At 33.2% G+C, this 26631-nt stretch overlaps 1 protein-coding gene across 4 annotated transcripts in view; it reads right to left on the bottom strand.

Annotated features, from left to right (window-relative positions):
• Positions 1-10312: 10312 nt before the first annotated feature.
• CHD1 (chromodomain helicase DNA binding protein 1) overlaps positions 10313-26631 on the bottom strand; it is a 71042-nt gene continuing 54723 nt past the window's right edge. For 2 of the 4 annotated variants that reach the window (XM_078067003.1, XM_078067004.1), the window contains 11 exons: positions 26255-26393; positions 25878-26028; positions 24805-24927; positions 23860-23988; positions 23136-23399; positions 22634-22774; positions 17916-18094; positions 15287-15383; positions 14297-14348; positions 13569-13779; positions 10313-11859 (listed from right to left, as the gene is read on the bottom strand). In XM_078067003.1, the coding sequence (XP_077923129.1) occupies positions 11514-11859; positions 13569-13779; positions 14297-14348; positions 15287-15383; positions 17916-18094; positions 22634-22774; positions 23136-23399; positions 23860-23988; positions 24805-24927; positions 25878-26028; positions 26255-26393 (1832 nt within the window). In that variant the 3' untranslated portion in view covers positions 10313-11513. Of the gene's footprint in view, positions 11860-13568; positions 13780-14296; positions 14349-15286; positions 15384-17915; positions 18095-22633; positions 22775-23135; positions 23400-23859; positions 23989-24804; positions 24928-25877; positions 26029-26254; positions 26394-26631 lie in introns of those variants that run through there. The other 2 variants (XM_078067005.1, XM_078067006.1) reach the window with 2 other exon arrangements.

Here is a 26631-nt window from a genome sequence, read left to right as displayed (position 1 = left end):
CTTTCTTGACCCAATCTGTTGCAAAAAAAGGAAACCTCTCTGACTGTTGATCTGTTACCAGAAACTCCTATCTATTTCATGACGTCAGGGATCCCTTGGTTTTATCTGTAAGCAATTTTTGTTTGATTCCAAGACCTATCAGTTTAGGCTGTTAGAGCCAGATGCTCTCATACCTGTTTTAACCTTTCTCTAACCATAACCATACCTCTTTAGCTGGTTGCCTTCAAGTTTGGCTCCTGGTTTAGAACTATTATATACATACAAATTGGGGTCATTATTCTGCTATGTAATCATTTTTAAATTTTGCACCTGTTGCCTGTCAAATTTCTACAGAAGTGATGCATCCAGGAGGGTGGGGTTAGCTCAGCACTTACAGATGGTCTCCAATGCTTCCAACCTTGTAAGATCTAGACCTCGGATGGGAAATGCCTGAGAGTTATCCCTCATTCCCTTCCTCGTTACTCAAATGAGGCCTCAAGAGTTTGCAATCTGTGTATTTTCCCTCTGATGTGGAACAGGACAACCAGTAAATGTCCTTCCTGGCACAAAGGGACAAAACCACTAAGTATCAAAAATCTAATCTTGAGCAGCAATGTTTTGAGGAAAGATCTTAATCAAAAGGGGGAAATGTGAAAATAAATAAAAGAAACCTCATTTAAAATTGAATAGGGAAGCCCTGAAGCATGAGCTTTCATGTACTGCTAGTCACCATAAGAAGCAAACCTCACATTTCCCAACAGGAAACTTATTTTACATACCCCAGCAGTGGGAAGGAAGAATTTCTCCTTATCTAGCAACAGCCCAGCCAATGAGAACTCGGTGAAACAGCCCTCTCAGCTTCCTCCTTTCTTCTGTAAAAGCAAGCCCCTCTCCTCTGTTCTCCAGACTTGCCTCTGGTTCACCATAATTTGCTTGTCCTGAGATGCAATTCCTCTGCTATTCCCCAATAAATTCATTTTGCTGGTAAAATAGCTGGCTCTTTTGTTTAAGGTCAATATGAAGGACTTAGAGTAGCCACAATAATTTGGAAAATGTACAAAGTTGAAGCACTCTTACTACCTGACTTCAAGAGGTTTAATATAAAGATATAGTAATCAAGACTATTTTATTTTAGCATAGGGATAGTCAGTAGAATATTCAGAAATAGACGCACACATGTGGTCAACCGATTTTTTTTTAATATATATAAAGAAGTCAAATAACTCAGTGAGGAAAATTACTCTTTTCTGGAAATGATGGTGGAAAAACTGGATATCCACATGGAGGAAAAAAATGAGCCCCAACTCTTAGCTCTCATCATATAGAAAATTAACTTGAAATGGAACAATGACCTAAATAACTCTTCTAGGAAAAAAAAAACAACACAAGAAAATCTTTTTGACTCTAGGGTAGACAAAAGCTTGTTATATGGATGGGATACAAAATGTATGAAATATTAAAGGAAAAAATTAGACAATGGACTTCATTAAAATTTAAAGCTTTTGCTCTTTGAAAATTACTATTAAGAAAAAAAAGGCAAGTCATAGATTTGGAGAAAGTATTTACAATACATATATCTAGTAAAAGACTGTTATTTAAAATATATTTATTACAGAGATGTTGATAAATTGAGAGGCTATGCATATGTTGAGGGCAGGGGGCATATGCAAAATCTCTAGTGTCTGCTCCATTTTGTTGTGAACATAAAACTGCTTTAAAAAATATGATCTATCAAAAAAATATAATCTATTAAAAATACAGGACAGAAAAAAATGCTTACAGCTCAATAACAAGAAAGCAAATAATCCAACTACAAAATGGGCAAAAGATTCGATAGGTATTTCACATAAGACCTATAAATAGCCAACGGCACATGAAGAGATCAGTATCATTAGTCATCAAAAACATGCAAATTAAAACCATGCAACTGCATTACGTAACTATTATAATAGCTTTTTTAAAAAACACCATAGCTAGTGCTGGCAAGGATGCAAAACAAGTGCAACTTTCATGTATTGTAAAATGGTACAGCTACGTTGTACAAGTTTGACAGCTTCTTTAAAAGTTCAGTGTTTATCATATGATTTAGCAATTCTTTTCCAAGGTATTTATCCAAGAAATGAAAACATATGCACAAAACTTGTAAAGGAATGGTCATAGAAGTTTTATTCATATTAGCTAGAAGTGGGAAACCCATTAAGTGAGCAGTGGATCCATACAATGGAGTATTATACAGCAATATAAAGCAATGAACTACAGATACATGCAACAACATGAACTAATCTTAAAAACACTATATTGAGCAAAAGAAGTCAAAAGAGTGTGTGATTTCACTACTTATTAAACTCTAGTTAGATAAATCTATCTGTAGTAATACAAAGTAATATAAAGCCAATCATTAAGTGGTTTCCTAGGCTACAGTTTAAGTATGGAGATTGACTGGGAAGAACACAATAAAAACTTCAGGGGTGATGGAAATATTCTGTATCATGATTAGGTTAATGTATACATTTCTCAAACCTCACCAAATTGCACACGTATGGTGCATGCAATTTACTGTGGGATATATATTATGCCTCAATAAAGTTGACTTAAAAACCCATTTTAGAGTGCCTCTTCTTAGGATGCAGTTGTAAGAGAACATTCCTCCTAACCTAACATGAAAAAATAGTTAATCTAAAAAATCATAGTTTTACTTGAACCCATTAGAGAGTATAGAGGTCACCAAGCAACAAAGTGAACTAAATTCTAAAAAATGACAAGATTCTCCAAGGGGAACTGATATAAATGAACCGTATATTTGACAAGACAAGAAGAAAGAGTGCATAAAACAATTAAGAATAAATCAGGTAGGGGCGCCTGGGTGGCTCAGATGGTTAAGCATCTGCCTTTGGCTCAGGTCATGACCCCAGGGTCCTGGGATCAAGCCCCATGTCGGGCTCCTGGCTCAACAGGGAGCCTGCTTCTTCCTCTGCCTCTGCCTCTCTCCCTGCTCTCTCTCTCTGTATCTCTGTGTCTCAAATGAATAAATAAAATCTTTAAAAAAAAAAAAAAAGAATAAATCAGTTAGAGGCACCTGGTTGGCTCAGTCAGAACATGTGACTCTTGATCTTGAGGTCATGAGTTTGAATCCCATGTTGGGTGTAGAGATTACTTAAAAATAAACTTAAGCAAAAAAAGAAGAAATCAGTTAATGTTTAATGGATTTTTAAAGGATGACTGCGCTAGGCTAGTGCTATAGTTTGCAAAAACAGCAGAAACGAGGTGCTACAGGAAATGTTAAATTTTTGAAAGAAACACATTCATAATGTCCATCTGTCCAAAATATTAACCAGCAGTTTGAGATAGTTCAATTTCATCATTAGATCCCACTACATTACAAAGTTGTTTTTTGATGGTTTCTTTGATAAAAAGTACGAGAAAATAAATGTAGAATAGGTATTGAGGGTGGCAGTCTCCAATCTGATTCCGTGATTTAAGAAGTTGTACAACAGGTGCACACATCCCAAGGATAAGTACTTGTGGTTTCTATCATTTTTCTTTCAATACTCAGAAAGCTAAGATTAGAAGGGAACTTCCTTGACAAGATAAAGGTCATATACAAAAAGGCTATGGCTACTACCATACGCAGTGGTGAAAGAATGAATTTATCCCAGATGCGAATAAGGCAATTCTTATAATAGGGCGCCCATTCTTACCAACATTATAAAAGAGGTCCTAGGAAGTACATTAAGGCAAGAAAAAAAAAGGCATAAAAGATTGCAAAGATACAAATAAAACTCTTTTTTCCAAGATATGATAATCTATGTAGAAAATCTCAAAGAATCTGGAAGAAGCTGTTATAACTAATTATTGAGTATAGCAAGGCCACAGGAAAACGGTTAAATCCAAAAATCAATAAATACTTAAAAATTGAAATTAAAGGGGTACCAGGGTGGTTCAGTTGACTGAGCATCAGACTCTTGGTTTCAGCTCAGGTCATGATCACAGGGTCGTGGGATCAAGCCCTGCATCGGGCTCTGTGCTCAGCTAGGAGTCTGCTTGGGATTCCCTTCTTTTTCTCCCTCTCCCTCTGCCCCTCCCCATGTTCTCTCTCTTAAATAGAATCTTTAAAAGAATTGTAATTAAAAAAAGCATTTATAAGGGATGAATTTAACAATTTAGCAAGATTTGTATAGTGAAAAATCACAATAATGAGAGAAATTAAAGACATAAATAATGGAATATATACTGTACTAAGTCAGACATCTCAATCTTGTTAAACTATCAATATTCTCCAAATTGATTATATGCTCAATATAATCCCAATCAAAATCCTAGCAGGCTTTTGGTAGAAATTTACAATTTGATTCTAAAATGTATGTGGGAAAGCAAAGGAATTTAGAAGGCCCTAACAATTTTGAAGAACAAAATTTAGAACACCACCTGATTTCATAATTTATTATTTATTTAAAGATTGTATTTACTACTGAGAGAGAGCATGAGAGCGCAAGTGGGGGGTGGAGGGGTAGGCAGAGGGAGAGGAAGAGAGATAATCTCAAGCAGACTCTGTGTGAGCAGAGAGGCCCACATGGGGCTTGCTCCCATGACCCTGAAGAAATCATGACCTGAGCTGAAACCAAGAGTCGGTCGCTTAACCGACTGAGCTACCCAGGTGCTCCCATAATTTACTATTTAAACTGCAGTAACCAAAACAGTGTGTTGTTGGCATAGGCAGAAATATAAATTAATAGGACAAAATAGGAAGCCCAGAAACTGACCCACCTACATATGAACAACTGATTTTCAATAAGGTAAAAGAGAAATTCAGTGGAAAAAGTCTTTTCAACAAATGATGTTGGAAAAATGGATATGCATATCCAAAAAAACAAAACGAAAACCTAAAAACATCCCCCCACACACCTTTCGTTCATATTGCACATTATATACAAAAAACTTGAGATGGATCACAGACTTAAATGTAATTCCTAAAAGTATAACCCTTTTAAAAAATATAAGAAAAATCTTTGTGATCTTGTGTTAGGCAAAGACTTCTACACACAAAGAAGGAACCATAGAAGAAAAAAAAGGGAGAAACTGAATTTTATCAAAAATTTTTAAATTCTGTATTTCAAAAGACACTGTTAAAAAAATGAAGACAAGTCACAGACTAGGAGAAAATATTTGCAGTTTATCTGATACATGAATTGCATCAACAATTCTATTTATAAAACTGGAAAAAAATTTGAAGACTAGAAAGAAGAATGACAAACACATTAAAAGATGTTGAATACCATTAGTCACTAGGGAAATGCAAATTACTCGTTACCACTAGACACCTACCAGAATGGCGACATGAAAAAAACAAACAAGCAAACCCTACCATACAAAATGCTCACATGGTTAAAGAGCAACAAGAACTCTCATCTATAGCTGGTGGAAACATAAAATGGCATATCCACTTTGGAAAATAGTTTGGCAGTTTTTTGTAAAGTAAAACATATACTTTACCATACAACCTAGAAACCCCGAAGTATTTCCCAAGGTTAGAATATGCCTATCCAGAGACTTGTCCATGACAGTTTACTGCATCTTTATTCATAATGGCCAAATGACTGGAAACCCAGTTGGTGAATGGATAAACTGTAGAACATTCAGTATGAAGAACAGCACTTAATAATAAAAAGTAATGAGCTACTGTTAATGCAAAAACACATTAATCTCAAAAACATTATACTAGGTGAAAGGTCAGCTCAAAGCCTATATTTTGTATATTCCTTTAAATAACATTATGGAAAAGGTAAAACTATGGGGACAAATCAGTGGTTGCCAGGGACTAGGTATGGGGAAATTAGTATAGGATAACTTTTTTGGGGTGCTGGAAAGGTTTTTATATCTTAAATATGTTGGTGGTTGAATAACTGTATAATACATCAAAGCTTATTACAATGTATACCTAAAAAGGATGAATTTACCTTATATAAACATGATCTAAATTTTTAATGGGAAAAAATATCAAAAACCAGCCAGGGAGGGAATTTTTTTTTTTTTTTTTTGGCTATTTCACCTTAAAGACATTGGAAATGCAACATAAGTTTCTCTTGCATTACGGTGTCTTTACAAGTTGTGTTCTTTCCTTATGAGTAGAAAAAGTCTATCATGCCACCTAAAAACATATTTTCTATCAAAAGATAAAGGAACAGACAAATCAAAATGTTTTATATTTTCCTATTATATATCACACCTCTGAATATCTCTTTACAAAGTATCATCTTTCCTAAGCAGCCGTAAGTTACAAATAACAGTTTTCATTTATATATAAGCATAGTGTTTTAATTTTAAGAGGGGACCTAACCTCTGTATTATTCAAGTCAATAAAATAAATATTAAAATCCCCAAAATCATATTACTTAAGGCCTTTCTCTATTTTAATTTCTAGATGAGACTTAGGTATTTCTCTATGTTTCAGGTGATTCTTATTAGTTGAGTTAATAAGCAAAAGATAGTAAAAAGACTCTAGTAATAGAGATACTGATAAGGCATATAAATGTTCCAAATATACTAACAGATCAGGTAATAATGGAAAGACAAAAGTTTAATAATGCTGGCCACTTACGGCACATAGCATTTCTGGGAAAGAACCAAAATAATGAAAAAAATGCAACTGATATGTGAGGCATGGGTTTAGCTCCTGGGGTTACAGCAGTGGGTAAGACGAAGTCCTTCCCCTAATGGAACTTACATGTTCATGAGGAGGCAACGACAGATGAAAACAACAAGGTCAAGTAATGGTAAGTGCTAGAAGGAAAAGAAAAGAGATTAAAAAATGATTGATAGGGGCAGGGTACCAGTTTAGAGACTTGATATGACATGTGAGCAGAGACTTGAATTATTTAAGCAAGGGAGTAAGCTTTGTACAAATTAGGGATAAAGGCATTCTTGACAGAGGGACCAGCAATGCAAAGTCCCAGAAGTATTCTTTGGGGTATTCTAAACAATGGAGTAGTGTGTGAGAGAGAGAAAGACTAGAAATAGCTAGGGGTAAAGTGCCACATATTATCAAGTTGTGATTGCCAAGTCGATTCATTTATCAAAAATTATGGAACATTGGCAGTTGTGTTTTTTCTTAATGTTATTGGTGGAGAAGGGCGGAGTCTGGTTTTCCGTATTTTAAGATTAGATGCCTATTAGATATCTAAGTGAAGATGAGTTCAGGGGAGTAGCTGAAGCTGAAGATACTCAGCACAGAAACGGAAAGAAAAGGAAAAACAGTAAAGCTGGTGAGACAGAGGACAGAAATAAAAAATGTTATGAGAGTAATACCACAGGTTTCCAGAAAGTAGTAAGAACTGGTCGAGGCAAGACCTGATCTAAAAAATATAAACAGTGCTCCATGCATTACGTGCCCTCCTTAATACCCATCACTGGGTTAACCCGGAGCACTGGGTGTTACACGAAAACAATGAATCGTGGATCACTACCTCAAAAACTAATGATGTATTTTATGGTGACTAACAAAATAAAATTTTAAAAAAATTAAAAAAATAAACAAAACCACACCTAAGCTCAGCATAGTGAAATTGAAGAACACCAGAGACAAAGCAGTTTTGAAAGGTAAAAAGAGGAAAAAACAATGAGTGCCAGGTCAATTCCACAGCTCATCGACAGATTGGAAACCTAACAGTAGTCTATAATAGTGAAACTACAATGCAATCCACATTTCTGCCAGATAATGTAGATCAGTGCAGTCAAATCTTAGCTCATTTAAGAGAAGCATGATGAGCTCAGGTTTTGTTTGGGGACTATTTATACCATTTCAATTTAATATTTAGATCAAGACTCAAATGTAGACTGGGACATAGAATTAAAAGCATCTTATTCATTTGGGAGTTTGAACTACCAATCTTGTTTCAAATAAAGATTGGTTAAGTTTGTTTGTTTTAATTAAAGGACAAGGTGGCTAATGGTCTTTTAGGATAGAAAATATGGCACATGAAGCCCCACTGAAGAATTTGTATAGATACTTGGAAAAAATCTGGAAAGTATTTTTTAATCCTACTTTACCAAATAATCTTATCTTTCATTCTTTAATGTAGTTAATATCTCTTACCCTTAGGTCTTTCTTTATAAAGAATCCAAACATTTCCTGTAATAAAATCAATCTATTAGGTTAAAAAAAGAAAAAAATTAGCATAAAGCATCTATAAAGTCAATTACTGCAGTCATTGTCAGGAGAAAATATAATATCAACTGTTTTGTTTTAAATGTCTAAATTTAGAAGACTTAAAAATTTCAACACAAGTTTTTTTGACATTATGTTGTCTCAGGATATTTTTGTTGTACTATTGCCTAGTTATCTGCCCTTAAACATGTTCATCACAAATCTTGCATGAAGTGCTACAATATATGTAATCGATCTGTATTTTTAAATTGAGTCTTGAATTTAAGTAATGGGTTTGATAGTTGGTTTATATTAACATGCTTAAATATCAATTTAGAAACATTTAAAAGTATTTTTTGCATTATTTGCTAAGTAACAAACTACTTAAAATTTTAACAATGAAGCCACATTTGTGAGTTCACATTACAATTTCAAATGAAGCTGGGTTAAGTCCAAAAGAATCCCATATTTAAAAATTAGCTGTTTTTCCACGACCTAGGCCCACCCCAAATCAATATACTCCTTGCAAAAGAAAAAAAACACAACTATAAAACTCCATTATTATTTAGTCAGAACAAAGTAATGAACAGGAATTATGCCAATTACCCCAGTGGGTATTCTTTAAATCTCATGGAAATGAAATCAGTGTCAATCAGTGTCTCTATACAACCTTTTCATTATTTAACTACAAAAATGGATTATAGAAATTATCACATATGTAATCTACTATGTTTCATGCTATAAAGGTTTGTTTTATTAAGCCACTCACTCTGAAATTAATGAACAAATCATTCACACTCCAGTTTTCCACAGCTTTCCAGTCTAAAATTATTTTCTAACATATCCTGAACAAAGAATATTTTCTTTATAAGCAAAGAGGCCATTGCTTTTAATAAGAATCATTTATTGTATATTATTAAAGTGGAGGGTTAACTGGTACAGTACTATGCATAATCTCTCACCCTTGAAAATTTAAACACAAATGGATAAAAATAGCAAAGCAGAATGAGCATGTAAAAGACAAAATTTAAGCATATTTTATAGAGAATGTTCCCTGTGATATTTATGCACTAATGTTCTTCTCCATTGTGTTTTAATAAATTTATGGCTTATTCCTCTTCTACAGGATTGTGGACTTCTTACAAATAATGAACATGTTTTCCATCAATTAATGTTACATACAGTTTTAGATTTTTCATTCAACTCAACTAATTAGGTGACTAAAATATTCAACTAAATGTGGCATTGTTAAGAAATTAGAGCCCATTCCATTGCCTCAAAATATGTAATAATGTTCTTCTATGAAATCTGTACAATAGGATATAATGCAAATATCCCAGCTACAAAATGTGAATTAAAAATGCCAACCCTGATCTGCTTACTGTGTTAATATTATAATTTCATTAAGTATTATATTTTTTTGTTAAATGCTATCTGTGGAATAATCATTTATACTAAATGTGGAAAAAAGTGGAAAAGCTTAAAAAATGTGTACCGGCACTAAACTGTTTAATCACTTTTATATTTAATTATAAATTAATGTTTAGAAAATGAGCTATTCTTCCTATGTTATCTGATATGCCAGGAAAAAATAGATTATTATGTTCCAGGGTAACTAAAAGAGGTATCACTACTCAAAAAAAAGGGGGGGAGGGGGGAGGAAGGCTTTGTTTTGTACACATAAAACTTTAGACCTAAATGGATAAAAGGAAAACGTTTAAAAAATACATCCATCTATGGACGAATTTCTGTAGATTGCTCCCACAGTTAATCAACAGGGACACATTTAAGAATATTATAGGCATATACCATTATACTTATATTTGTCAAAGTTAAGATTCAAATTTGCTACAGCACAGCACACATCCAAGAATGTATGCTACATGATTCAAAAAGTTCCACTGAATATAACAAAATAAAAATCTGTGAATAAATATAAGGCTTTCTAAAATAAAATCTGCAGGAAACCAACAAGAGTCCAACAAAGATTTCTACGATCTAAATTTTACTTCATAGATTCATATAGTCTTCAAAATAGATTTAGTTGTAGTGCCACACATTAACAATAGTTAACTGCTTACCAAAATACCTTTTTCCTGGTAGCTAAACGTTACTACTTAAAAAAAAAAGAAAAAAAAAAGTTAAGTGCTTGAGGGAGTAAGAATGCAGCAGAAAATTACAGGAGCCCACATATCCTTTTTCTTAAATTTAATTTGTCATATATAAGGTTTTTATATACAATCAGTGTGCATTGTAACAGTTTATATTAAAAGTCAATCAAGTTTATCTAAAATGTTACCTGGCTGCATAGCACATTTGACATTATTGCCCACATGAAAAGGGAAAACAAATGGATTTACAATTACTTTTGGCCATTTTGGATTCTGAAAAGTGTTCATACACCTACCCTTTTAAACCAAATGCGTCTGAAAAAAATGTTTCCAGAGCATGCAGTTTAGATTTTACATATTATCTCACCATTTTGTTACTACAAACACAATATTTACTAAAAAAGAAAAAAAAGAAATAACATGTATCTAATAAAATAGTCAATATAAAAAGAGGACTAATGGAATTAAGTGGCCCCTTTCCCCATTTTTACATTCTAAACAATGATTCCATCAAGACAAATCATTAAAAAGTGTTATTACACTGATATTTTTAAATGATAAGAAGGCCTGAGTTGGTAGGGAAAGGAACAGTCAAAAAAAGCCTGAGAAGGGAAAGGAAGTAAGGAAAGCTCATTTAATCCATTTACAATAATTTACAGCCATTTGTGTGTGTGTGTATGTGTGTGTGTGTGTAAAAAGGCATAATAATAGATCACAAACAGGAAATTCCTGGCTATTTTACAGATATAAGTACAGAATTTAAATATTCAAGCTTGTGATGAAAAGCGGCAAGGTGGTCGCAGTGTACAATGTAAACAAGTAGCTTTGGAAAGTGAACAAAGTCCTTGAGTGTTTTTTCTTTATTAAGAAAAGAACTCTCTTTCATTCCTTCCTGAAACATGATCACAGGTCAGAGTAAAGTTCATATACAAACATAATTTAAATGGAGGTCAGTCTAAAATCACTGACTTAAAAACAGTTTTATCCAGCCTATATGGAAGGGCAGTGTTGAGGTCCCTGTAATAGTAAACATTTTCCATTTCTTTAAAAAAGAAAAAAAAAAAAGTACTACAGTATTTGTAGTACAGTGCAGCATAATCCTTAAATATAAAAATATTTTCTCTTCTGTTGGGATAATAGACCTTGCATCCTGGAAAGAAGTAACAATACTGCTACTGATAGAAGATCTGTTTATATCTTTCAAGTCATGTAAGGCAATTACTGTGTTGGTTTATGATATATGGCTAAAAGAAAAGTCCAGAAAGACAAAGTATCAGTTTTTGTTATGTTTTCCGACTACTCCAGGTATGCTCAGGTGTACTTTTGTGTTCAACTGAGTGTTCAAATGGAGATCTGGAGCCATAAGGAGATCTCTGATCTAGTGGTGATCTGGGGCCACTACTGGAAGCTCTGTGGTCCATTTGCCAATCTGAGTGATACCTATAATCCCTGGAAGATTTATGGTGTGTATATTCAGAACTTGCCCGATGGTCTGAATGTAACCGATGGTCTGAATGAGAACGATGATCAGAATGAGATCTATCCTTTAAACTTCCTTCCAAATTTGACCTGTGATCTCTACTCCTGTGATCATCCAGTTTTCTGTGTTTCTCTCTATCACTGTAATACCTAATAAAAGACAAATTAGGAATTAAATTAATAATGCAAATTAAATGTTTCCAAATAAAATAATTATTAAAAAATAAAACACAAAAATACTTTAAGGCATCCTTTTAATTGTATATAAGCTCTGTGTTTCACTACAAAAACTTCCTAAGTGAGCTTTAGTTATTGGACCTATCTCTGCATGCCTCTCTGGAAAAATCATTCAATTCACAAAACTAAAGTGAACCATACAGAACACCTCAGGCAGCATCTAATTTTACATGCCCATTTTATTTTTTAATTATTTTTTTAACTATTTAATACAATTTTAGTTTTAGTTAAAGCATAACTGATGTACAATATCACATTAGTTTCAGGTATGCAACACAGAGATTTGAAATTAAACACATTATGAAAAGCCCATCATGGTTAAGTGTAGTTACCATCTGTCCAAAGTTATTACAATATTGACTATTCCTAAGCTGTACTTTATATCCCCACAAGTTATTTTATACCTGGAAGTCTGTACCTCTTAATCCCCTTTACCTATTTCATCTATCCCCCCATTCCCCTCCCTCCTGACAACCATCAGTTTGTTCTATGTCTGAGGCTTGATTGTTGTTTTTTTTTTTAAGATTCCAGACACAAGTGAAATCATATGGTATTTGTCTTTCTCTGAGTTATTTCACTTAGCTCACATGCCCATTTTTCAATAAAGTTGCTACGTTTTATTCTATGCAAAAACTATACTAATGCATCTTAGTTATCTGGAAGTGAGGATTAAGATAACGATCTAGAATACCCTTGAAATCAGAGCCTTTTATAAACCTCTAGAGCAGAAAAAAAATAAAAACCTCTAAAATGCAGTCTGTGAACTAATTTGTGGGAAGGGAATTTTCATTAGTTGGGGAAAGGTCGTTGTTATAAACAACATAAATTATGTTCTATAAGCCTGTGAAATTATAAAAATTTACTACTACAAATACAGCTTTTCGTTTCGTGTGCCCTTTTCTAATTGTGAGAGCCATTCTACAATTGATATATTTAATGACAGTGCTTCTACTACAGAAGGAATTATTACAGTGAGCACACCTAAAATGCAAAGAAAATCTACTAATTTATTTCTCATTTTTTACTTTTCTGTTTTTTCTTTTGCTTTTCATAATTATCATTAACTTATGAAAATATTCCTTTACCAAGTAAAATGTATTTTGTTGTTACTATTTAGGTTGTTTACTACTTAAAGGCTTCAAATAACAATAAACAGAGAAACCTTCCTGATTTCAAGACTTCCCAGATTGCTGTGATTAAGTTTAAACTCAGGGAAGTGTTTTCACGTGACTTAATTTTTCCCGTTTTTTTTTAATGGAATGGAACACAGAACTCCCCCCACCAAATTTCAGTCATATTCCATTGAGCTTTTATTTTACTCTATTATTGTATTTTGAAGAATATTTGAGCCAATATTCTAACACCAACCAATAAAAATGAATCCTATGACTTATTAATTATAGAACTCCCTACACTTTCATCTCTTACTGCACACGTTGATCTTAAATTTAGAATTAAAAAAAATTTATAGAAATTCAGTTCTCAATATTAACAAAAAGTGCTATGTATCAGTTTTTTTATTTGTAAACAAACACCTTTATTTCACTTAAGATTTGTTATGTATTGTAAATTAAAAAAAAGACATGAATAAGCAAAATTTCAAAACTAATTGTCCAATTTACCTGCTTTCCTGCTTGTAATGATCCCAGTCACGATGATCTTTACCATTGCTAAAAGAAGAATAGGGTCTTTTCCTAGAGTCACTCTTTTTGTAAGAATCTCCCTGATGTCGGTCTTTATGATGATCATGATACTGAGATAAGTGTCTGTCAGATGAATAACTGTCCCTGCTGCTATCATCATGATTTGTATTCTCTTTTAATCTTTCCACATCTGTTAGAGAAAAGAATACAGCTTTTGTTAATGATGTAAAAAAAAAACAAAAACATGGTAAGCAAAATTAACTTTGCTGCTAGGTTATAAGAACTCCTATTTCAACTCCAGAAAAACAAAATCAGTTGCCCAACAGACAGCTGAAGACTTTAGAAATGGTCTATAAGGGCAGTATAGTAAGGCCTACAAAAGGGTTACTGTATTCTGAAATGTGAAAAAATATAACTGAAAAATTTAAGGCCCATTTTCTTCTCAGACTATACTTTTGTGACTCTTGCACCAATAGAATACTTTATTCGAAATAGTATTTTTAAAAAATACATTCACTTTAACAATTATTCTATAAGTTCTAGGAACTGACAAAAGATTGATTTATGGAAAGGTTAATTAGCTAAAAAGAATTACTGTGTAAGATAACAGATTCGATATAGAAATGTGGGTATGTATTATGTAAAACAAACCTGAAAGAGGAAAACAATTTTTAAATTTACTCTCTAAAACAATTAGTAACACTTACCTGGATTTCTAATCACTTGAGCATTCAAGTTGCTGTTCTGGTCATTATTTTGCTAAAATAAATGCACATATGTAAGAATCTTTTAAGTGGCTTCAAATACCCTTATAAAATAGGAAAAAGAAAAAAAAAAACCAAAACATCCTAAAAAGAAAATTCTGATGCTGAAAGAAGTCCTCATATATTAGAATGTATAAATGTATCACTTCCAGATACCTTTTTTTAAAGCATAGACTATTTGTCCCATGACTTTCTTAAAAATTTGACTTGAAAGACTTTTAGACTTACAGAAAAGCTGCAAAAATAGTACCTAGAGTTCCCATATGCCTTTTACCCAGCTTCTCCTAATGTTAGTATCTTACACAACACCACAGCATAATCAAAACTGAGTAATTAACATTGGTACAATACTATGAACTGAACTAGAAACTTTATTCAAATTTTACATTTTCCCACTAAAATCTTTTTTCTGCTCCAGGATCCAATCTGGTATTCCATATTAACACTGAGTTTTCATGTTTTCTTAGTTTCCTCCAATCTAGGACAGCTTTTTTTTTCTTGTCTTCGATGACCTGGACACTTTCGTAGAGTACTAAAGAGTTATTCTGTAGAACATCTTTCAATTGGGGTTTGTCTGATATTTTTCTCATGATCAAATTAAGGGTATGCATATTTTTGCCAAGAATTCCATAAAAGTGATGTACCTTTCTTAGTGCATGTAATGAGGGTTTATGATGTTAACTTTGATCAAATGTTTAAGGTGGTTATTAAACATCTTGGAGGAGATACTCTTAGTCTATGCCATATCTTGTTTTCATGCCCACTAATTTTAGCTTCCTTCAGAAGATCCTACCTGTAACAACTTTTATTGTGCTCTAACAGTGATTTTATATTTCCTTCATTCCTTCTACATTTATTAATTGAATTCTTCTATAAGGAGGTATGTCTCAGTTTTAGTAACATAAAGGAAAAAAATATGATGCATTAATTTACCTGAGATTCCTGCCGTTTTTTAATAGCATGTTTATATAATTTATGTAATTTTCTTGCATCAAACTCCGTAAACTTAGATACAAAAATCCACAGGTTTCTAGAAGAAGAACAGGTAAATTAGTCTGGTGGAAAATATTTAGATTTTTCATGGAACCCCCTAACCTCTAGATAGAAACACACATACTTAGCCTTCTATGGAACAAAGTCTAAGGACATTATTTCTAGTATTTTTAAAAACTTTATATGGCTAAGACTCCAATCTTTTTTTTTTTTTTTAAGTAATCTCTACACCCAACACCGAACTCACAACCCTAAGATCAAGAGTTGTATGCTCCAATGATGGAGCCAGCCAGGTGCCCACATATGGATAAGACTCCAAATGAAACTAAATATTAAGTTTTACTTCTCTCCAAAATCCCCTCATTTTATAATCTTTTACAGTGAAAATAGTAATCCATCCTAATTTGAAACCAAAAAAATGTAAAGTTACAAATCAGGAAGGGACTCATATTATGATTTATATTAGTATAAAAGAAACAAGCTATGGTAGTAGTCCGACTAAAGATACCATTAGATAATGTGGATTAAGTTTGTTTAAGAAGGGTCCTAAAGAATGTGTTAAAGAGCAACTGTATGGGAGCCATGAACAGAGAAACTTTAACTTTGGATCTTGAATATAAAAAGAGAATGTGGCTATATTTCCATTTAAGCCTAATATATATACATATCTATATATATATAAAATTGATCTTTACTGTATCCCTGTTCTATGGTTCTGTAGTTTGAGGGACATGATATGAGTTGAAAGAGCTTGAGATGTACAGAATTGTTTTACAGTATCTAAAGAAAGCATTAAAACTCCAGTATATGTATTTCAGCTATAAATAAAAGATTAAGCTAGACAATATAGTACTTTAGGATTATTTCCTCTCCTTCCTCTTATCATCTTTTTTTAAAGATTTATTTATTTCAGACAGAGAGAGTGAGCAGGGGGAGGGGCAGAGGGAGAGGGCTTGATCCCAGGACCCTGAGATCACAACCTGAGCCAAAATCCAGAGTCAGATGCTTAACTGACTGAGCCACCAGGTGCCCCTCCTACTATACCTTATCGTTATCATTCAATTGAAAAATATACAGTCCCTTATATATAGTTTATAAAGGGTTTCAAGTACAGATGATGTTATTTTGTGGATGATTACTAGTGGGCTCAGAGATCTTCTGTAACTGTTCAAGGTCACAAAGCCAATAATTAGCCAAGATGGAGACCAAGCATGTCTTCTGATGCCAACTCCAGGAATCATTCCATGGCATTATAAGCACATTAACTTCAGGCTATTATTATTGTCCATGCATGGCTTCAGTGTCTTCTTCAGACATGATAGCTCAGTTTCATTTGTTTTCAAAAGCCTAGTGATCATAATCAACTTCCTGTCTCCTCTCTCTAACATGGGTCATGGTTTTTTTTTTTTTAAAGATTTTATTTATTTATTTGACAGAGACACAGCGAGAGAGGGAACACAAGCAGGGGGAGTGGGAGAGGGAGAAGCAGGCTTCCCAGTGAGCAGGGAACCCCATGCGGGGCTCGATCCCAGGACCCTGGGATCATGACCTGAGCCGAAGGCAGATGCCTAACGACTGAGCCACCCAGGTGCCCCATGGGTCATGGTTGATTTTAAGGAGAAAGGGGACAAGGATAGAATCTTTAGTGTAATCATCAGTCCTTCAGAAATATGTCATTATTACAGTTTTTTGCTTTGATGTGTAGCTGCACTGCCTAGAGCAAGGAAATCAGCAGGCTAATAAACTGATATGACTGGCTGTGGTCATTTTGCAGTATTCCTAACTTGTCTAGTAGCTTGACTTAACACTGATCTCGGTCTGGTAGTCATTAAGTGATTTGTATAATATTATAGCAGCTCAGATTTACAATTTTAAGACCAACTGTGTTGCTGCTGCTTCTAAAGTAAAGGGGAAGATAAAAATCTGCATTTTACACTGCCTGAGAATATTAATTTTTACAAGGCTGTATACTTATACCTGGAAGATGAATTGCTAAATTCATGTAACAATAAATTTATTTGTTTGGTACTGCAAATTCTAAAGTTATTACTAAGAAAAATTTGGCAAACTAGAAATTTCTAAAAATAAAATGCAACCTGAATTTTAATGAAACGGTTTTCACTTTTTTTTTTTTTAAGACTGTAATTATTTGAGAGAGAGAAAGAGAGAAAGCACATGCGAACACAGGCAGGTAGAGAGGCACAGGGAGAGAGACAAGCAGAGTCCCCACTGAGCATGGAGCCCAATGCAGGGCTCAATCCCAGGATTCTGGGATCATGACCTGAGCTGAAGTCAGATGCTTAACCCCCCCAGGCACCCCTTCACTATACTGTATTTAAAGGAAGAGGTGCCACCTGTGGTTTATCACGATGTATAATTAAGCAATCATTCACAAATAAAAGCTTTAAAGTTAAAGGAAAAAAATGAAAACAATCACCCTCAGGTTACCTCTTTAAACATTATTTTGTTACCTAAACTTCAGAATAAGAAAAATAAATTAAAATATAAGACACAAATAGATGGTTACATAATTACAAATTTAACATTTCCTGAAAAGTACATCACTTACTTTCTCCACTGCTTGATTTGTTCAGGATTTGTATACTCTTTCAGACATTCTGTGATATGGTCTCCAATTTTTATTAAACACTGTCTAGTATGCTCCAGTTGTTCTCTTTCTGAAAGGCCTTTTTCAGGCCTATCAAGTTGTTTCAAAGCTGCTTTCACAGGCCTCATCCTTTCTTTACACTTTAAAATGGGAAAATAAGAACATGTATGGAAAATAAGAACATGTATTAAAAATAAGAACTCAACAAAGATCTACTTCCTTCAAATGATATCGATATGAGTAAATACAGCACTGTTTGATGCTAAAAAAGCATTAAAGCTTGCCTTACAGCTCTTAAATATCAGGGTTTTTCCTCTCAGATTTTCTTCAGAAAGTAAGGCTTTCCATTATCATTTAAATTCAATCTTTCTGTATGTAAAAGCTTTGGGTTTATTTACCTTCTGTAAAAATGGTTATTTTATACCCTGTAACACATCATTAAGCAGTCTTAAACAGAGAATGTTAAAAAATAATGTATCTCAGAACACAACTTAGTATCCTCCTAATATAGAGTAAAATGTAAAAAAAAAATAAGGATCTTCATATAATAAAATATGCTGGCAAAGCTATTAAAACCAATATAGCTATAAGTATAAACTGTCTATTCTTCTAAACCTTTGGAAAGTAAGAAAAAGAAAGTAGCTAATGAATTTTGCTCTTATATTTTGGTTGGTCAGTCAGGGAACTGGGGATGCTTGATAGGAGCCAACCTCTTCCTTGGCCTACATATCACTGGCATGCCAATAAAAGGATGATGTATCAAAAACTGTATGATTCAGTTAAAGTCCAACATGTGCAATAAACGCTATAACCTTAAGCCAAAACTAAATTAAGAATATTACTAAAAAAGCAAACTATACATAAATTTTATTTACGTATCCAAATGCAAAACAAATTTAAAATGAACGGTAATTATATTGTAGCAAAGTAGCAAAGTTGGGTTAGTTCCAGGAATGTTAAGGATGATCAACTACAGACAATATATTTAGCTGATTCAACGCCATTTATTTAAAGAAGAAATCCTATCACTGCTGTGGAAGGGCCAGTCTTATTAAGTGTCTATATATGTATGGAATCGTTTCTGAGTATTTTATTCTGTTTTACTGACCTATTTGTCCAAATCACTTGGAAGTTATCCATCTTCTGTCAGGAATAATTTAAATAATATTAGAATTACATGCTTTTTAGTTATTAGAACTCAGCCAGGCCTGATGTCTTTTTTTAAAAAGGGAAAATCTTTTCCTTTCTAATTTTTAGCAGTATTCCTATCTGTTCTCTACATTTCCTGCTTCTTGCTTGATTTTGGTAGTTTATATTCTGCTAGAAAATGATTCATAAAATGTATATAATTTGAGTGCATACCATGTTCTCAGCATTGTCCCAGACCCAGGAAACAGAGTAGTAAATACAAGAGATTTGCCTTTGCAGAACCTGTACTCTACTAGGAGAAAAGAGCCAATAAAGAAACAAGATGCAGCGTGTTGGATGGTGAAAACTGTGATAAAGAAAAATAAAGCAAGAAAAAGGAGAGAGACCTCCTTCACGTAAGACTTCAGAGAAGAGTGATGTTTGAGCATATATCTAGAGAAAATGAGGGAGTAAGCCACTTTTGAGCAGAGAGACGAACAAGTACCTATGTTCTAAAACTTGTATGTTCAAAGGCATAGTATAAATGCCAGTGTGGCTGGAACCTACTGAGTGAGGGAAGTAGCAAGAGATGAAGTAATAAACCAGGTGCAGTATCTTTTAGCCTATTATCATGAATCTTTCATCCTGAGTGAGGGAAAGCCACTCAAGGATTTGAAGCGAAAAAATAAGAGGGAGTGGGGTGACTTGACCCTCTCTGTAACAGTCATTATCACTCTGGTTGCTGTGTGGAGTATGCACTGAGGAACGAAAAGGGTATAAGCACAGGAAGAGTGGGGAGCAGTGAAAAACAGCTATGAAGCTATTGAAATAATCGAGGGCAGAGATGGCTGTAGCTTCAAGTAGTATGGGAGTGCCAATATGATTTGCTTAATGACTGATAGCGGTAAAGAAAAAAAGAGGAATTCATGACTAAAATCTATGTTAAGGCCAAGGCCTGAAGTTGGGAATTGGAGCAATGATAACAAATATTTATAAAGCACTTATTAGGTATCAGAAGCTATGTGTTGTGTAAAGGCACCTCATTTGATTCTGGTAGTAGATCTATGCAACACTATTTTATTGAAGAAACTGAAGCTTAGAGTGAAATGACATCTGTCAAACCCAGGTCTGACCTCAAAGGTTGTACTCTTTCTTAACTGTTAAATTATAAAATGAAATTTAGGAGACAAATCAATAAGACACAAAGAAATTCAAGAGGTGTCAAATTAGGCAAAGATGTGAAGGAAGGAAAATGAAGACCAAGAAAAGGCCACTGAGTTTAACAGTCAGAGCTAGTCCCAAATAAAATTTATATAGCAGTAAAATCCTAATCATGCAAGCTCAGAAAGTCTGGCTCCAGAGTCCATGTTTAAACTATTCCATTCTTCATTTCCATAATACAAGTGATTTTAAGATCTATCATGAAAGTTAATGGAGAAGAAACTCATGCACTGGGTACAACAGGAAGTTTTCCATTTCAGCAGTTATATGAACAAGGCAGAAGGCTAAGGAGGAAATGTAGGCAAAGAAAGGTGGCAAGAGGTACAATTTCACCTCTCAGTAATGAACAGGCAGAGTAAGGGAAGCAGTTCAAAAGAGTTCAGTCTTCACTTCAGAAAAGCAAAAGCACACCACCACCTCCTTATTCCCACCCAATAGAGAGGCTTAAAAAAAAAAAAAAAAAAAAAAATCAACAGAAAATGGATAGAGAGGCTAGATTAAGAACCAGGTCACAAACAGAAAGGTTAACCTTAAAAAGATGCTAAGGAATCAGCATGTAAACCTGAAGAGATAAAGATGAAAGTCCAGAGATATGTTCAAGTAAGATGGAAGACAGGAACAAGAGTAGCTTATTCTGACTATCCCCAACATTCTTAGGGATTGGAGGGATGTAAACAGCCAAAAGTGAGGAGGAGAGTAAAACTGTGTTAAGGAACTACTACACTTAAAGAGCATGAAAAATATTTGAAGCTGTATTAGGGCATGCCAAAGAATTAGCAGGAACGAATAAATGGGTTCATTGATCAACATTCTCTAGTTAGGGTACAGAGTAGAAGAAAATGAGACAAGCAGGCAACCTGGGCATCTAGAATGGTGTAAGAGGTAAAACAAAAACATGATTTCAGAAGTGAAAATTTCCATCTTTCAAGTATAGCATTTGATTAATATTAGCAATAAAACTGACTTAAGATTACACCCAAACAGCAAAAAGATGCAGATTCTAGAGATCCTAAAGAGGAAATATTCTTTTTTTTTTTTTTTTAAAGATTTTATCTTTTTAGAGAGAGAGAGCATGCGTACTCGCATGTGTAAGAGGGATCATGACCTGAGCCAAATCAAGAGTCGGAAGTTTAACCAACTGAGCCACCCAGGTGCCCCAAAGAGGAAATATCTTATATGAATATATATTTACATATATTTGTGCACACTGTAACTGTATATAAATAAGATACATTTATATCAGACTATAAATTTTCCCTTTAGGTGCTACCAATAATAACGTATCTCTTACTGAAGGATAATTTGTACCTGTCTCATATCATTCAGTCTTTTTTCTCTAGTAACATTACTACTCCTTCCTGATTTTGCTCCGTATCTGGATTTTTTAGTCCTTTATCAATCAATCTGCTGGCATGTCTATATTCAATAACAACATCCACCCCAACCACTATCAATTTTTTGAGCAAAGCACGAGCTGAAAACTTTCCATGTATCAACTCTTCTGGTCATCATACTGACTTTCCTAACAGCAGCACTCTGGCTCCAGAGCCAGTACATTCAATTGCTACACATAACTGCTTTCCCACACTGCAACCTCACTATAAAGTTTTTCTCAAAATATTTATCACAATTAATTTCAGTTGAGACTATTTTGGGTTCCTGATTATATCCAGTAAATAACTCATTTGGAAAGAGGCCAAGATAGATCCTCCCTGACTTTGATGAACATAAAAGCATGACAGCATGTAAGACCAGTGTTACTTAAAGTGGCCTATGAACCTGTACTAGTCCACAAGGGGGAATAGGTACAGAAATTTTAGAAACCTTTGTATCAATTTGACAGTGCAATTTTATGTCTACTGAATCTAGTAACATAACGGGGCTTACATTTTGCATTTTTTTCCTTATTTTCACTTTTCTAATGAAATATTTTCACTATTTGTTTTTATTGTACTTTCTAAGAATACTGGTCTATAAAAGATTGGGAAAAAAAGCTAGTTCTTCACTGTAGATAAGAAGCGATGTTACAAAGATAAAAGGTTCAGGAACAGAGTAGTTTACAATTCTAAAGCTGAAGGGAAAAAAGTTTGCTCCAAGTATTCCCTAAATGCCTCTCCTTAAAGTCTTTAATTTATTAAAAAGTTTTTCCAAGTTAATTCTAAATTTAAGATAACTTTCAAAATTTAAATTTATTGCCTTTAACAATCTGAACTGCAGTACTACCCAATTCAAATACACTTCTAAATTAAAAAGCTCCAAAAGATGAAACTTCCAATTAACATAAAATATTATATAAATTCTTACTAATAACCAGCAAGTCTACTACTTACAATGCTGAATGTCTTCTGATCTAGCTCTTCAGATTCTTCAGATATGGGAACTGGTTCACCACTTGCGGTGATATGAACTGGAGCATCTGACACTGAAGATTTCTTGGATCTTTCCTTGCTATCAGACTTGGATTCGCTCAACTAAAGAAAAAGAAAAAATAAAAAGAAAAATCCAACAAAAACAAAGGTGAAATGATTAACACTTCCAGAAAACAATTAATATTTCACTTTATTCTACAATAGTTTGTTCACATTCCATACTCTATTTTATCTTTCTGGGAAACCAAAAATAAATCTACTCTGTAATGTTACCCTATACGTAAAGCATTCAAAAAAAAAAAAAAAAGATTCAAACCTATTTTTCTCCTTTTCTAGATACCCACATGTATTTTTAAAGAATTCAGTTATTCAGGCTAATTTGGGCTGACAGGCAATTTATTTTCCTAAAATGTAAATATGCTGATTGTGTCACTTTCTAAGTTTTACATTATGATTTGCGTACCTTTTCTTCCTTTATGTCTTTTTCTTTCTGTATAGCTTCTTTTACTTTGTTTTCTCTTTTCTCTTTAAAATCTTTTTCCTTTATATCTTTCTTATCCTCTTTTTCTTTTATCTCCCTCTTAAGTTCTCTTTTATTCTCTTTTTCTTTTGCTTCCCTCTTTTCTTCTGATTCCTTCTTTATAAAAACATCTGGCTCAGGTCTTTCTTCACTGTCTCTTTCTGTTTTAATTTTTTTATTTGGATGTTTCACAGAAGTGATCTCATCCTGAAAAGTGCAAGTATGGCCAATGTATTACTAACCAAATCTTGACAAAGACTAATTTCTTTTCTTTGCATGACTACGGATTGCATGTATGTGGATTCAGAAAGAAATAACCTAGAATCCCATTAATAATGATACATGCAATGTTCACCTTCCTATAAAAACTAAAGGAAGCCAGTCCCATTCAAAATTCAAAATAAAATTAATGGAAACAGAACCTCATTTAAATGGCAAATGTTTGAAAAGGAAGGACCTTTGCTCTATATTCCTCTTAGTGATATTCTATTAGATGAGTAAAATTATGTTCCATACGTGAGACTACGTAATGAACTACAAAAAAGGAACTTCAAGTACCTAAAAGTAAAATTTCAGGTCTTAGTTCAAATTTTAAATGTCAAGTATACTAAAACATGCTATGTCCCTTTCTAATACAAAAGTCTGTTTTTCTAAAACACATTCTTACCTTATCATCATCTTCATCGGATTTCTCTGAAGGCAGGGGCGAAGAATCACTCTTTATTTCTTCTTTCACTTTTATAGACTTCATTGCTTTATTCTTCTTAGCTCTTGCTTTTCTCCTCTTTGACCCTCCCTAAAAATAATTATTTTTATTCTAACCAACTCCAGATTCAGTCAAAAAAAATTTCTTAAATACTAAATCTAAAAAGCTAAAAGAACACATATTCCTACCCAATCCTTAGTCTAACAGTAGTAAGCTACACCAATCTTAGAAAGTCAACAAAAGTGATATAACTTAATGAATCAAGTACATATTATGAATAACAGATACTAACTATAACTAATTATTCTTTTCAAAAAGGATTAGAGAAAAGTGGAGGTTGAAAGAAACAGAAGGAAGGTTTTTCACCTTCCTAAATTACTATTATCTGAACTAAATTTGATCCAATCAGAAATAGCATTAGAAATATTTTTATTGGTACACAGTTACTGACATTGTGGTTATAATGCAAACGGTTAAAGGCTGTTAGTTTCTAATCACCTCTTCTTCAGTGTATTTTTCCTACTTTTTTGGCCCCTCCCTAATAAATAAGCTCAGTGATCTTTATGCTGTACCTTCAGCTCTCCAACACCAAATAAAACAGTAATAGAGGCTTGACCCCTTAAAAAGTATGCCACTCTAAACAAGTTGCCCCCAGTACCTATCCAAACACTAGAAAAAAAAAAAACAAAAACAGGATCCCACTTCTGAAAGATAGGACTTACCAGTTTTAACAGGAATGCAGAGATAACTTAAGGCAAAATATCACAATATTCAATTAAAGTTACCAAATTACAGAAAAATACACTTATAAGGTCATATTAGCCTCAGATGTCTAGGGCTATCAGTAAACTAAATTTATCTTACTGAAAAGTAAATTGCTCTTTAAGCATCTAAATTTTAACTTACTGCACCAGAAAGTCTCTGAGCTTCTTTTTTTGCAAGATCTCTACTAAGTAATTTGATGAGGTAGTCTGCACGTGTCTGCAACTGCTTTGCTTGTGGTTTTTTATCAGGATCATCAGGAAGAATCTGAAAAGAAATTAATTTTTTCAGGTTGTCTTTAATAAATAATATGAGAAATTTATTGCCTATAAAAGGCTTACTCATTTAAAGAAATACATATAATGTACTGGCAAGTTACAATTGTTAAAATTTGTAGGAATAAACAACTAAGAATGCAAAATACATTTTTTTATACTACACCACAGCAAAGATTTCATTTGCCTGGGAATGAGTTCTAAATAAATACATGAAAAAAAAATCCTTCCATTCAAAATAATAATACAAAGTGTGAGGTTAAAAATTTCTTTCAAATATACAAGTGTATTTAGCATCCAGTGTTATTAAACATTACAGTATTTTTAGATTTCTTTCCTCTCTCAATAACAGTATGTATAAAGTATACAAAAATTCCTTAGGTACAATGTATTAGCTATTTAGGTGACCCAAAGCATGCACTCTGAAGAAATTTTTACAGTAGGAATTTAAGCTATTCAAGTTTGGCTTCAGAGGTAGCAAATGACACAACACCAATATCAAAAGTGACTGTGAAGAAGTAAAATATAAAAAGATAACTTAAATGATAATAAGGCAATGTTTCCAGTGTTTTCCAGTCTAGGCAAAGAAATGATTTTAGCTGTGGTAGTATCAAATCACTAAAACCCCTAAACATTGTTTGATAATAAAAAAAAAATTTATTTTGCTCTTGAATAATATGACAGAATGAGAATTTTACTTTAAGCCTAGTAATATAAAGAAAAATACATCTATGCCTTAATAATAAAAATATAATTTCAGAGGTAAAGCAAAATTTCAGAGATCATTTAAATTCAACCCCTTCATGAAAACCAAGAAGCCAAGGTCATACAGCTAGTTAGAGCCTTGGTTTCCTATCAATCAAGTTTATTTCTAACATAATTTAAAAAGCAAAAATCTAATTCAACATCAGTAGTCAACGGAAACAAGAAATATTTAAGTACCTTGTGTGTTAAACTGAGGTCAGGATCCATTTTAATCATTTCCCAGCTTCCATATCCGTATTCGTAGATACCAATTAACAAATTGGAATCATCTTCTTTGCCCCAGTCTATATCAAAATGAGCTGCCTTTGTGTGGCATGGGATAGTATACCTGTATCAAAGTTAATAACCATGGTCAAGTTTTTCACTGCCATATTAAAAATTAATTTTGAAGAATATATTTAAGTTATTGGAACTTCAAAATACTATGCCTGATTTTATTTTTAAAAACATTTCATTCAAACTAGCCAATGACATAAAAGACATTTTTATAACATATATACCCAAATTATTAAATAACAACAAATAATTTACAATGGATAAAGTAAACAACTCACTGTTTTCTTTCTTCTGGATCTGACGGAATGGATTTGTGCAATGGTATTAATTCTTCTTCATGGGAGATGACAAGCTTGGCATTCACCTGTACACCTGATATTCGGAATGTTGGACCCTTCACTTTTCCAAGTCTACCACCTTAATTTTTTTCAAGACATAAAAAAATATGAAATATACAATTCTACAAAATACAAAGCAAGATATGCTATTATTTACATTAATAAGCATCACTTATTTAGCTATATTTATAAGTATTACTTCTTTCTATTATTGGGGGGTGGCACTTGCTGGCAAACCTTAAATTTCACTATAAGATTTTTCAGTACATACTATAGAGATTATAATATAGCAGATGTGGATTCAAAGAAAGCATTTC

This window comes from Halichoerus grypus, chromosome 2 (genome assembly GCF_964656455.1).
Source record: "Halichoerus grypus chromosome 2, mHalGry1.hap1.1, whole genome shotgun sequence".
In the NCBI taxonomy this organism is placed as follows: Eukaryota; Metazoa; Chordata; class Mammalia; order Carnivora; family Phocidae; genus Halichoerus; species Halichoerus grypus.
This window is presented reverse-complemented; position numbering and strand designations above follow the sequence as displayed.